This window comes from Penaeus japonicus, unplaced genomic scaffold (genome assembly GCF_977035675.1).
Source record: "Penaeus japonicus unplaced genomic scaffold, GWHDUDI00000001_assembly GWHDUDI00000008, whole genome shotgun sequence".
In the NCBI taxonomy this organism is placed as follows: Eukaryota; Metazoa; Arthropoda; class Malacostraca; order Decapoda; family Penaeidae; genus Penaeus; species Penaeus japonicus.
The window spans coordinates 22,131,454-22,143,953 of NW_028234410.1; the positions used below are offsets into that span (position 1 = coordinate 22,131,454).

Below are 12,500 nucleotides of genomic sequence, written 5' to 3' on the forward strand. Positions count from 1 at the left end.
CCAGGTAGCTATGAGTTTTCCCCAGGGGATGGTCACATGCTCTCGACACACACCCAAAATTATCGGGGGAATGTTTCATATCTAAACAAACCTGGCAGTCTGGTTTTGTAGAAATTTAAGTCTTTTGATACTTAAAATACAACACTGAAAAAAGATTAAGGAAAAAGATTAGAAACTACCATAGGGTTTTTCATGCATCTAATTAGAATATATTAGGAGCATTTCCTCTCATGTATTTTATTATATTTTGCATTCAATTTGTATCAAGGTACATAATATTATGTTGCTTTCTACTTTGCAGTAAGTATTATCTATACCTTTTCCATGTATTACTAGAAAAAAAAAATATATATAAATGGGAATATTTTTTGAGAACTAGCCATGAGCTGAGTAATCTATTCATTTCAATAAAGAAAGAAAATTAGCTCATCAACAAAATTTTTCTCTTCATGTATGTAATCTAAATAAATCTTTGACTGGGAAAGTCAGTAATACTTTCACCATACATGAATAGTATTTATCAATGAGTATTTGTCAATATGAAATATGCTATTCATTTAAACAGATTTCAGATCCTGTTCATTTGATGTTAATAAGAGAGCCTATATTTGTATGTTATGTTAACTCTCTTGTGCAGAACTCTTTTAAACAAGGTCTAAGCGCGTGAACTTAATTCTCCTCCTCCCACTAAATAGTCTTGCCTTACATAAACCACCAATCCGAGAGACACACATCTACACACACACCACACACAACAACACGCACACACGCACACACGCACACACGGGCACACATCAACACGGCTAACAGGGACATCCATAAAAAGCACGCACACACACACTCCAACACACAACAAAAAACAACACACACCACACACACACACACACACAACACACACACACACACACACAACATCCACACACACATGCACTACTCATGCAACATCACACTCCCACAGCCCACACTCACACCGCACGCACACACACACACGCACACACACACAGCACCACACACACACACACACACACAATCACACAACACACACACATACACTAACAATCACACAACTCACACGTCACACACACACACTATAACATCACACACATAACTACACACACACATACACACAAGATCATCTATCCACACAACACACAAACACCACCACACACACAAAGTACGCTAGTCTGCTACAAACTCTACACACACACATCACACACCTAACACTCAGCATCACACACACACAACACCACCTACACACAACACAATACACCACCCTACAACACCACCAACACAACACTCCCCCACGCTACGTCATAAGATAGTAACACAACTGCTACAACAACACCTCCCACCTGGGATCCCCTACAACACTACACTTATCTACACGCACACCCAGCACACGCCAACGCCACGTCACCGCACCATGCCACCATGCACTCAAGAATTAACAAGCCACAGACACATGCAGACACAACAAACACACAACTACACAACGACACTCCACACATGGACAACACACACTACCACACAACACACCACACCACACACACAGCACACACCCACCACCTGCACCATCGCACTCACAACACACTCACCACACGCACAGACGCACAAAACCACAACGCACACACACTAGATTTAAGGAATTCTTAGGTTGATGACAATAATGATATGGCAGAATATAATGTGTTGGGAATTATTGGAGAAGATTGTATTGTATTTTACACTATGTATTCCTTTAAAGGGAGGTTGCAAGACTTGACAGTTATTCAGGAAATGTGATTTTGTTACTGTGTTTGCACTGAATGATATTGGTCAGATTCTTTTGTTGATGTTCACAATGGCCACTTGATATTAACCCACACAGGACGGGTGGTACAGCATGTGTACCGCGCATTCAAAAGCCCAGTTGCCGGGCGGCACAGTATTGTGCCAGCCATTCAATTGATTTAGGCCTAATAATTCGAACGCCCCGGCATTTGGACATTCAAGGCTAGAATTCCCCCGTCGATAGTATTATCTTCACAACCTTACAAAACACAGTGCTGCCAGTTGTGCAGAACACCTCCAAGGGACTTACATATAGGCCTTTCATCTGTGTCTGATTCTCCTTTCCATATACAGATCTATTTATATATGCATCTCTTTTAATTATTTGCATATATACAGATACAAATCATTTGCTATGTATAACTTATTTTGCCATCTTAATTTTTTTTCAAGCTATTCAGGCTGCTTTAGCAGTGGCTTTCTCTTACGAGAAAACAAATGCTAATCAGACATCAGTGCCAGAGATGTTGGAGGAGGAAGACATGGAGGAAACCAGCTTCGGAATCCAGTGGAATATGTATACAGCTACTGGTTGGGTTGCAACCTTCATTGGGATTGTAAATTTCTTTCTCTTTCTGCCCTGTGTCTTCAAAGTAAGTTGGATCTAATTCCATTCCCTAAAAGAAATTGCATGCATCAGGTTTTATCAAGGTGATTTTTTATAATTATTTCCTTTTCAAAGTTGTAGCAAAAGGTGAAAACAGTTACAGACTAGATTTTCTAAGATGACTAAGACATATATATATATATATATATATATATATATATATATATATATATATATATATATATATACATATATAAATATACTTTATTATATATATATATTATACATATATACAACTACATACATACCATACATGACAGTACATACAACATAATACATACATACATCTCATACATATACATACCATACAAACATACATACATACATAACATATATAAGTGTATGTACACGTATGTAAGTATGTATATGTAGGTGTGTGTGTGTGTGTTTGTTTGTGTGACGAGTTGTGGTGTGTGGTGTGTGTGTGTGGTGTGTGTGTGTGTGTGTGTCGTGTAGTGTGTTGTGTGTGGTAGTGTGTGGTGTGTGTGTGGTGTGTGTTGTGTGTGTGTGTGTGTGTATATAATATATGTATTTGTGATGTATGTATGTATATATATACATTATAATAAAATATTATATAATATATATAATATATATATATATATATACTATATATACAGACACCAGATATATATATATATAGTATATATATATATATTATATATAGATATATATATATATGAATAATATATATATATATATACATTTACATACATACATACATACATACATAACATACACATATTATATATATATATATATATATTATATAATATCATAATCATATATATATATTATATATATATAGGGTGTGTGTGTCCCCTGTTTCATACTTGTTCTTGTTCTGTCGTGGATGTGTCAGTTTCTGTATATGTACATGTATATGTATATGTATATAAATACACATTTTATCTCCCTGACCAAGACTCGAACCCAGGTCATCAGAGTGACAATACCAGCTCCTAACCAATGCACTACACGACCCAACAAAAGAATTGTCTAACCAGGTGCCTTACAACCACCATGGAAGTTACCTATAACTCTTAGCAGAGCAGTGATAGCAAGGTTTTACAGACAATCCCTATGGGCACTCGCCAGGAATGAATTAGAAGTTCAAGTCAAAAATCAGGTTACCGAGGTAATATCTATGTGATGTGGTGTGTGTGTGGGTGTGTTGTGTGTGGGTGTGTGTTGGATGTGTGTGTGTGGTGTGTGTGTGTGTGTGTTTTGGGTTTGTGTGTATGGTGTGTGTGGGTGTGCGTGTGTGTGTGTGTGTGGTGTTTGTGTTGTTTGTGGGTGTATGTGTTGTTATTTTGTATTGGGTTGTGTGTGTGTGTGTGGTGTTATTGTTGTGTTGTGTGTGTTGTGTGTGTGGTGTGTGGTGAATGTGTTTGTGTGTGTTGTTGTTGTTGTGTTTGTGGTGTGTGTTGTTGTGTGGTGTGTTATAGTGTGTTGTTGTGTTGTTGTGTGTGTGTTGTGGATGTGTGTGTGTGTGTGTGGTTGTGGTGGTGTGTGTGTGTGGGTGTGTGGGTGTGTGTGTGGTGTGTGTGGTGTTGTGTTGTTTGGGTGTGTGTGTGTTGGGGGTGTGTTTGTGGTGTGTTGTGTTGTGTGTTTGTGGTTGTGGTGGTGTTGTGTTTGTGGAGTTGTGTTGGGTTGTGTGTGTTGATGTGTGGTGGTGTTTGGTGGATAGATTTGTTGTGTGTTGGGTGAGTGGGTTGTGTTTTGTGTGTGTTAGTTGGTTGGTGTGTGTTGTGTGTTTTGTGTTGAGTGTTGTTTGGATTGTGTGATTGGTGGGGTGTTGTTGTGGTGTGTTGGTTTTTGAGGTGTGTGTGTGTGGTGTGCGTGTTTGTTGTGTGTGTGTGGTTGGGTTGTGTTTGTGTGTGTGTGTTGTGTGTTGTTTTGTTGGTTGTTGTTGTGTGTTGTGTGTGTGTTGTGTGTATGGTGTGTGTGTTTTGTTGTGTGTGTGTTGTTGTTATGTTATGTGTGGGTTGTATGGGATGTGTGTTTGGGTGTTGGGGGTTGTGTTGTGGTGTGTTTGTGTTGTTGTGTGGTGTGTGTGTGTTTGTGTGTGGTTGTGTTGTGTGGTGTGTGTTTTGGGTGTGTTGTGTTGTTGTGTGGTGTGTGTTTGTGTGTGGTGTTGTGTGTGTGTGTTTGTGTTGGTCGTTGTGTGTTGTGTGTGTGTGTTGTTATGTGTTGGTTGGTTGTGTGTGTGTTTGTGTTTTTGTTGGTGTGTGTGTGTGTTTGTGTGTTGTGTGTGTTGGGTTTGTGTTTTGTGTGTTGTGTGTTGGTGTTGGTGTGTGTGTTGTGTGTTGTTGTGTGTTTGTTTTGTTTTGTGTTGTGTGTTTTTTTTGTGTGTTGTGTGTGTGTTGTTTGTTTGTATGTGGTTGTGTGTGTGTTGTGTATATGTGTTTTGGGTGTTTGTGTGTGTTTGTGTGTTTTGGGTTGTGGTTGTGTTGTGTGTGTGTGGGTGTGTTGTGTGTGTGGTGTTGTGTGGGTGTTTGTGGGTTTGTGTGTGTTAGGTGGTGTGTGTGTGTGTGTTGTTGTGTGTGGGTGGTGTTGTGGTGTGTGTGTGGGGGGGGGGGGGGGGGGGGGGGGGGGGGTTTTTGGGTTGGGGGGTGAGTGGTTTGTGTGTGTGTGTGTGTGTTTTGTGTTTGGTGTGTGTGTGTGTGTGTATGTGTGTTGTTGTGGGGGGACGATGTTTGTGTATGGGGGAGGGGATTGGGGGGGTTATAGGGGGGAAGGGGGGGTATGGGTGGGGGGGGTTTGGGGATTTTAATTTGGGGGGGGGGGGGTATTTTTGTGGGGGGGGGGTTTTGGGGGGGGGGGGGGTGAAGGAGGGGGGGGCATGGGGGTGTTGGGGGGGGGTGGGGTTGTGGGTTGGGTGGGTGGGGGGGGGGTGGGGGGTTGGGTTAGTGTGTGGTTTGGGGGTGGGTTTGGGGGGGGGGGGGGGTGGGGTGGGGGGGGTTTGGGGATGTTTGGATAGGTTTAGTTAGAGGGGTGATTGGGTGAGTTGATAGGTTTAGTTTAGTTTAGAGGGTATTGGGTGTGTTTGATAGGTATTAGTTGAGAGGGTAATGAAGTGGGTATGTTTTGGATACTATAGGTGGGAGTGGTGGTGGTGATGTTGGGTGATTAGTAGAGTTTTTGGGGAGGTGGTTGGGAGGTAGTGGGAGGGATAGTAGGGGTGGGGGTTGGTATTTAAGGGTGGGGGTTGTGTTTGGGTGGTTATGGGGGGGATGGGGTGGGGGGGGGGGGTTGGGGTGGGGGATAGGTTTGGTGTTGTGGGTGTGTTGAGTTGAGGTAGAGGGGGTTGGGGGTGTGTGAGTTTGTTTGGGGGTGTGGGGGTTGTTTGGGGGGTGGGTTGGTGGGGGGGTTTTTATTGGGTGGGGGGTTGGGGGGGTGGGGGGGGGTTGTGGTGGGGGGTGGGTGTGGGTGTGGGGGGTTGGGTTGGTGGGGTGGGGGTGTTGGGGGGTTTTGGTGGGGGTGGGGGGGGTGGGGGGGGGGTGGGGGGGGGGGGGGTGGGGTTGTGGGGGGTTGTGGGGGGGGGGGGGGGTGTGGTGTGTGTTGGGTTGTGTGTTGGGGGTTGGGTTGTGTGTGTTGGGGGTGTTGGTTTGGGTTGTTTTTTGTTGTGTTGGTTTGTGTGTGTTTTGGTGTGTGGGTGTGTGTGGGGTGGTGTTTGTGTTTGTGTTGGTGGTGTGTGTGTGTGTTGTGTTGTGTTGTGTTGGTGTTGTGTGTTTGTTGTGTGTGTTGTGTTTTGTGTAGAGTTTGTGTTTTGTGGTTTTGTTATTGTTGTGTGTTGTTGGTGTTGTGTATTTTTTGTGTTGTGTATTTTGTGTTGTGTATGTGTTGTGTGTTGTGGTTGGTGTTGTGTATGTGTTGTGTGGTTTGGTGTTGTTGTTTGTGTTTGTTGTGTTGGGTGGTGTGTGTGTGTTGGTGTGGTGTGTGTGGTGTTGTTGGTGTGTGTTGTGTGTGTGTTGGGTGTTGTTTGTGTGGAGTGTGTTTGTTGGTTGTGTTGTGTGTGTGTTGGTGTTGTGTGTGTGTGTGTGGGTGTGGTGGTGTTGTGTGTGTTTGAGTTGTGTGTGTTGGTGTTGTGTGTGAGTTGAGTGTTGTTTGGTTTGGTGTTGGTTGAGTGTGTGTGGTTGTTTGGTGTGTTGGGTGTGTAGTGTTGGTGTTGTGGTGTGTGTTTGGTGTTTGTGTTGTGTTTTGGTGTTGTTTTGTGTTTGGTGTTTGTGTTGTGTGTTGTTTGTGTTGGTGTGGGGGGTGTGTCGTGTGTGTGGTGTGTGTGTGTGTGTGTGTGTGAGTGTGAGTGGTGTATGTGTGTGGGTGTTGGGGGGTAGGGTGTGTTTGGTGTGTGTGTGTGTGTGTGTGTGGTAGTGTGAGTGGGTGTGTTTTGTGTGTGTTGTGTGTGTGATGGTGTGGGGTGTGTGTGTGTGTGTGTGTGTGTGTGTGTATGTGTGTGTACTGTGTGTGTGTTTGTGTGTGTTTGTGTGTGTGTGTGTGTGTGTGTGTGTGTATGGTGTGTGTGGGTGTGTGTGTGTGTGGACGTGTGTGTGTGTATGGATGTGTGTGTGTGTGTGTGTGTGGATGTGTGTGTGTGTGGACATGTGTGTGTGTATGGATGTGTGTGTGGACGTGTGTGTGTGTAAGGACGTGTGTGTGTGTAAGGACGTGTGTGTGTGTGTGTATGTATGTGTGTGTGGTGTCCGTGTGTCTGTGTGTGTGTTGTGTGTGTGGACGTGTATGTTGAATTTGGGGTTTAGTGTGTGTGGGTGTGTGTGTGTGTGTAGTGTCTGTGTGTTGTGTGTGTGTGTGTGTGTGTGTGTGTGTGTTGTGTGTGTAGTGTATGTTGTGGGTGTGATATGGTATGTGGTGGTGGTGTGCTGTGTGTGTTGTGTATGTGAACGTGTGTGTGTGTGTGTGTGTGGGGTGTGTTGTGTGTGTGGCTGTGTATGTGAGGGGGTGTATGTGTGTGTGTAGTGTGTGGGGTGTGAGTGTCTAGTGTGGGATAGGACTCTGTGTTGTGTGTTTGTGTGTGTGTGTGTGTGGGTGTGATCGTGTGTGTGTGTGTCATGTGTGGGTGTATATGCGTTTTTGTGTGTGTATGTGTGGGTGGATGTGTGTGTGTACGTGTGTGTGCTGTGTCGTGGGTGTGTGTGTGTGGGTGTGTGGGTATGTGGTGTGTGTATGTAGTGGATTAGGTGTATGTGTGTGTGTGTGATGTATGTGTGGCCGTTGTCATGGGAGTGTGTGTGTATGTGTGGGTGTCTATGTGGGTGTGTGTGTGTGTTGTGTGTGTGTGTGTTTGTGAAGTGTTTCTAAGTGTGGAGTGTCTGTGTTGATAGTGGTGTGTAGTGTGTTTATGTTGTAGTGTTTTATACTCGAGTTGGGAGATTTTTTGTGTGTGTGTGTATTTTCATCCAACGTCTGCTTCCAAAACAAATTCAATAGAAATACTGTTTATGTTTTGTAGTTGTTATTTAGCTATTTCTTTAGTTATTTATAAATATATATATATATATATAATTTATATGTAATACATATATATATGTAATAGATATATATATTATTATATCATATATATTATAATATATATATATATATATATTTATATTTGTGTATACATAATGTATTGTATAGGAGATATATCTATATGTAATATATCTATATATATATATATATATATGTGTGTGTAATACATATATATATGTATATATATATATGTATGTGAATGTGAACGTGAATATGAACGTGAACGTGAATGTATATGTGTATGTATATATGTATATATGTATATATATGTATATATATGTATATGTGTGTGTGTGTGTGTGTGTATGTGTTGCTGAAATTTGATTTTCAACTGAATTTTTTTTTCTGTATGTTTTTCAGTATTTTTTTCTTCTGACTTCTGATCCTTCATTTGTATTGAGGCTTTTGCCTTTTTTATATAGAATGTATAACCCACAGTTTCCCTTCCTTTTCCAAGTCCTTCATATACTACAGTATCCTCTTCAAGACTATTAGAAGGTGCTGCATGAGTTTACACCTAGGTAATTTGAAAATGTTAAACCTTCTGGCATTGCTTCATCGCTTTGCTCTGTACATATTAACTCCTCCAAAGGGTTCTCTTTAACCAGGTCAGTTCGCATATTAGTTAGCAATGTTGTTTTTTTCTCTAATTTTCATGTATGTGACAGATTTTCACATTTCCTCTTGTGGTAATAGATATTCACTCCTAGTAGTACCTCTACTAATCTATCTGTGTTGTCCAGAGTTGAAGATTCTCATAGTTTTCCATCTGAATTCAGTTTCTCATTTCAATGAAGAAAAAAATCCTTATTGATCTCATACACCTTTTTTTTCATAAGTTCACACAAGTCCTCTGATGTATTTGTTTTGCTTTAATCACTGCCTTTGCATCTGTTATCTTTGTCATATATTTGCTTAATAAAAAAAAGATGATACTGCTCTGTGTAGAGCTTCAGGATGTCCTGAAAGATTCCTGAGGAAAGTAAAGGAGATTGTAGATGTGGTAGGCCTTGCACTATGTGCATGAAGTAGAGATGTAAGAATTCTTTACAGATGTTTTGTTTAAAATGCTATTATTATTTTTTCAGGAATACCCAATAGCAGCCAAAGAAGCTCAGCGAACAAGGCATGCTGACAAGGAAAACAAAAAATTACCAAAGCCTGATTACCTTGCTCTGATTGGTGTACTGATCTCTTTTTTCATCATCCTCTTCATATATGTTTTGTTAGAGACATTGCTTGTGCCAATGTGTATTGACCTTTATGCCTGGACTGATGAAAAAGCTATAACAGTTGTAGGCATTGGTTTAAGTATTGCTGGAGCTTTGTCAGTCATAATGTTTGCCATGACAAGTTTCTTAACCAGGAAATTTGATGAACGTAAAGTTTTCATTTTTATTGGATTAGTTCCATTAACAGTAGCCATGTTGATTCATTTTCCAATGGGAAATACATATCCAAAAATGCAGAACTGTACTTCCCATGATGATGGAAGTGAGTTAGAAAGCTTTACTACAGTAGCACCAATCTTGAACATGAACTTTACTGAACCTAGTAATTTATTATCTAGACAACGGCGGCATGCTGTAAGAGATGGCAAATGCAATGATCTTGGGTGCCCTCAGCAGCAGGAATGGTGCCTTTACACACCTATTGTAGAAATGCCTCAGATGGCTTTGGCAGACATAACTGCAGTTATAGGGTATCCAGTTGCATTTACACTCTCTAGTTCCTTCTTTTCAAAAATTTTAGGGCCAAAGCCACAAGGTGTCTGGATGGGTATTCTAACGAGTACTGGTAGTTTGAGTCGTGTCACCGGTCCAATTTTTGTGTCTTATATGTACACTGCTCTAGGCACTAGATGGACCTTTGGCATCCTCTTTGTGATAATGTCTCTTACGCTTGTTATTATATCTTTGTTGTTCAAAAGACTCGTTCCTATGAAGTTAGTAGCTACTTAGCCAGTTAATGATATTTAATTGTTGCAATTCCAAATACATTGCAGATTCATTGCTTTTTGCCTTAATAACTGTTTTTCAAAAATCACTGAAATCTATGTTATGTAAACCTATTATAAGAGTTGAAGTTATGGTGAAGGTTACTAATTTTTTCTCATATACATTTCAGAATTTGATAATTTCTTCCTACAATTACTGAGCATTTCTTTTAGCATAGAGAAAAAAATACAGTATTCATATTTTTAAGGAAAAGTTTTTCTTAATGATTCATTAAAAAAATCTTCTTTCATTTGGTATTAAGATGATAGAGTGGATTGTTATACCTATTGTCATGAGGATATGTTGCTACTGGAATGTGTGTTCACTTGTATATTTATGCACTTAGAAGTATATGTGGTCGTTTATGTTTTTATGCTCTTGGGAGCATGTTTGAGATTGTGATTGTGATTATGAATCTGATTATGTGTATGTGTATGTGTGGTAGCACTTATTTGTGATTGTTTATATAATTTGGTATAATTGTGTGGGTGTGTGTACTTGAATATTTTTATAGGTGCACCTCTATGTTTCACTCTGTCCATGTGTGCATTTCAGAATTGTGTGTGTGTATGAATAATGCCTGTCTACATGTACATGTATATTTGTTTGTGCATATATGTATATTCCTGCATGAGTCTATGGTTGTGTAGTTTAAGTGTGTATAGAATATGTGTTTTTGTAAGCACACATATTTGATTGTAAATGAGTGCATGCTTGTTAGGTGTTTTTCTCTGTGAGAATCAAAATTAAACATGAAGTTTGGCTGTGGCTAACTGTAACTACCATGAACTATGGTGCAATAAAGTAATCAGGGACAGGACATCCAGAAAGACAAAAATGAAAAATATTTCTCGTTCTCATTTGCCTCCAGATGCAAAGTTAGTGTTTTATTTTACTCATTTTACTATATCATCAATTTTATGATTTATTTTACATTTGTTTCATTTCTTTTACCTGTAACTTTCAAATGTTAGTTATAAAATGAATCTCAGGGATTTCATTTTGTGAAAACTACTTAAAATTCTGTTCCCTAAAAAGATATAAAGGTTTTTTCTTTCTTTCGAATAATCCACAAGTACCCTCAGATATACATATAAATACACACACACACACACACACACCACCAAACACACCACACAAACACAACACAACACAAACACACAACATTATATATATATTTATATTATATATATATTTATTTATTTATATATATTTTAATTTATTTATATATATATATAGTTATTTATACATATACATATACTTATACACTTTACCATATACAATTTATATACATATATAGATTAACATATATATATAATATATTATATATACATTTATCTATAATATATAATATATTATATAATATATATACATATATTATTTATATATAATATATATATACATATATATATACATAAATATATATACATATTATATTATACATATAATATATATACATATATATATATATAACATATATTAATATATTACTTATAAATATACATATATATACTTATATATATATAATTATATATAATATATATATATATACATATATTATAATATATACATATAATATATATATAATATATACATACAGAATATTATATACATAATTAATATATACATACATACATACATATATATATATTATACATTAAGTACATATATATATACTACATTATAAGAGAGATATATTATTTATATATTATATATTATATATATATATATATATACATATATATATAGACATATATTATATATATATATATTATATATATATATATATATTATATTATATATTAAATATAATATATATATATAAAATAAAAAAATTTAGACATATATATATAGACATATATATATATATATATTATATATTTATACTATATATATATATATATATATTATATACATATATATATAGACTTTTTATATATATATATATATATATATACATATATATATAGACTTATATATATAATATTTATTTATATATATAAACATTACCAATACATACATACATACATAATACATACTAATACATACATACATACATACATACATAAATACATACATACAAACATACATACATACATAAAATATATATATATATATATATATATATATATATATATATATATATTATATATATATATATATAATTATATAATATATTATTATATATATATATATATATATTTATATATATATTATATATATATCATATATATATACATATTATTAATATATATATACATTATATATCATATATCTTATATAAGGTTATGTTAATGTATAGACATATTTGTGTGTTTGTGTAGTGTGTGTGTGTGTGTGCGTGTGCGCGCGTGCGCATATATGTGTTTATCTTTATGGGTATATGTGCAGATATGCATCTATATTGAATACTCCAATATGGCTGTGAACATATGGGGGTTGACAATTTACCCCCTATAAATATATAAATATATAAATATAAATATATATATATATATATACAGATACATATACATATAATTATATAAAGAATAAAG

The 12,500-nt window shown here is 37.1% G+C and overlaps 1 protein-coding gene across 2 annotated transcripts in view; it reads left to right on the plus strand.

Moving 5' to 3' along the window:
* Nucleotides 1–10,810, plus strand: part of LOC122259641 (major facilitator superfamily domain-containing protein 8) — a 29,171-nt gene extending 18,361 nt beyond the window's left edge. For both annotated transcript variants that reach the window (XM_086539248.1, XM_086539249.1), the window contains exons 6-7: nucleotides 2,224–2,423; nucleotides 9,055–10,810. In XM_086539248.1, the coding sequence (XP_086395374.1) occupies nucleotides 2,224–2,423; nucleotides 9,055–9,927 (1,073 nt within the window). In that variant the 3' untranslated portion in view covers nucleotides 9,928–10,810. The remainder of the gene's footprint in view (nucleotides 1–2,223; nucleotides 2,424–9,054) is intronic.
* Nucleotides 10,811–12,500: the final 1,690 nt, after the last annotated feature.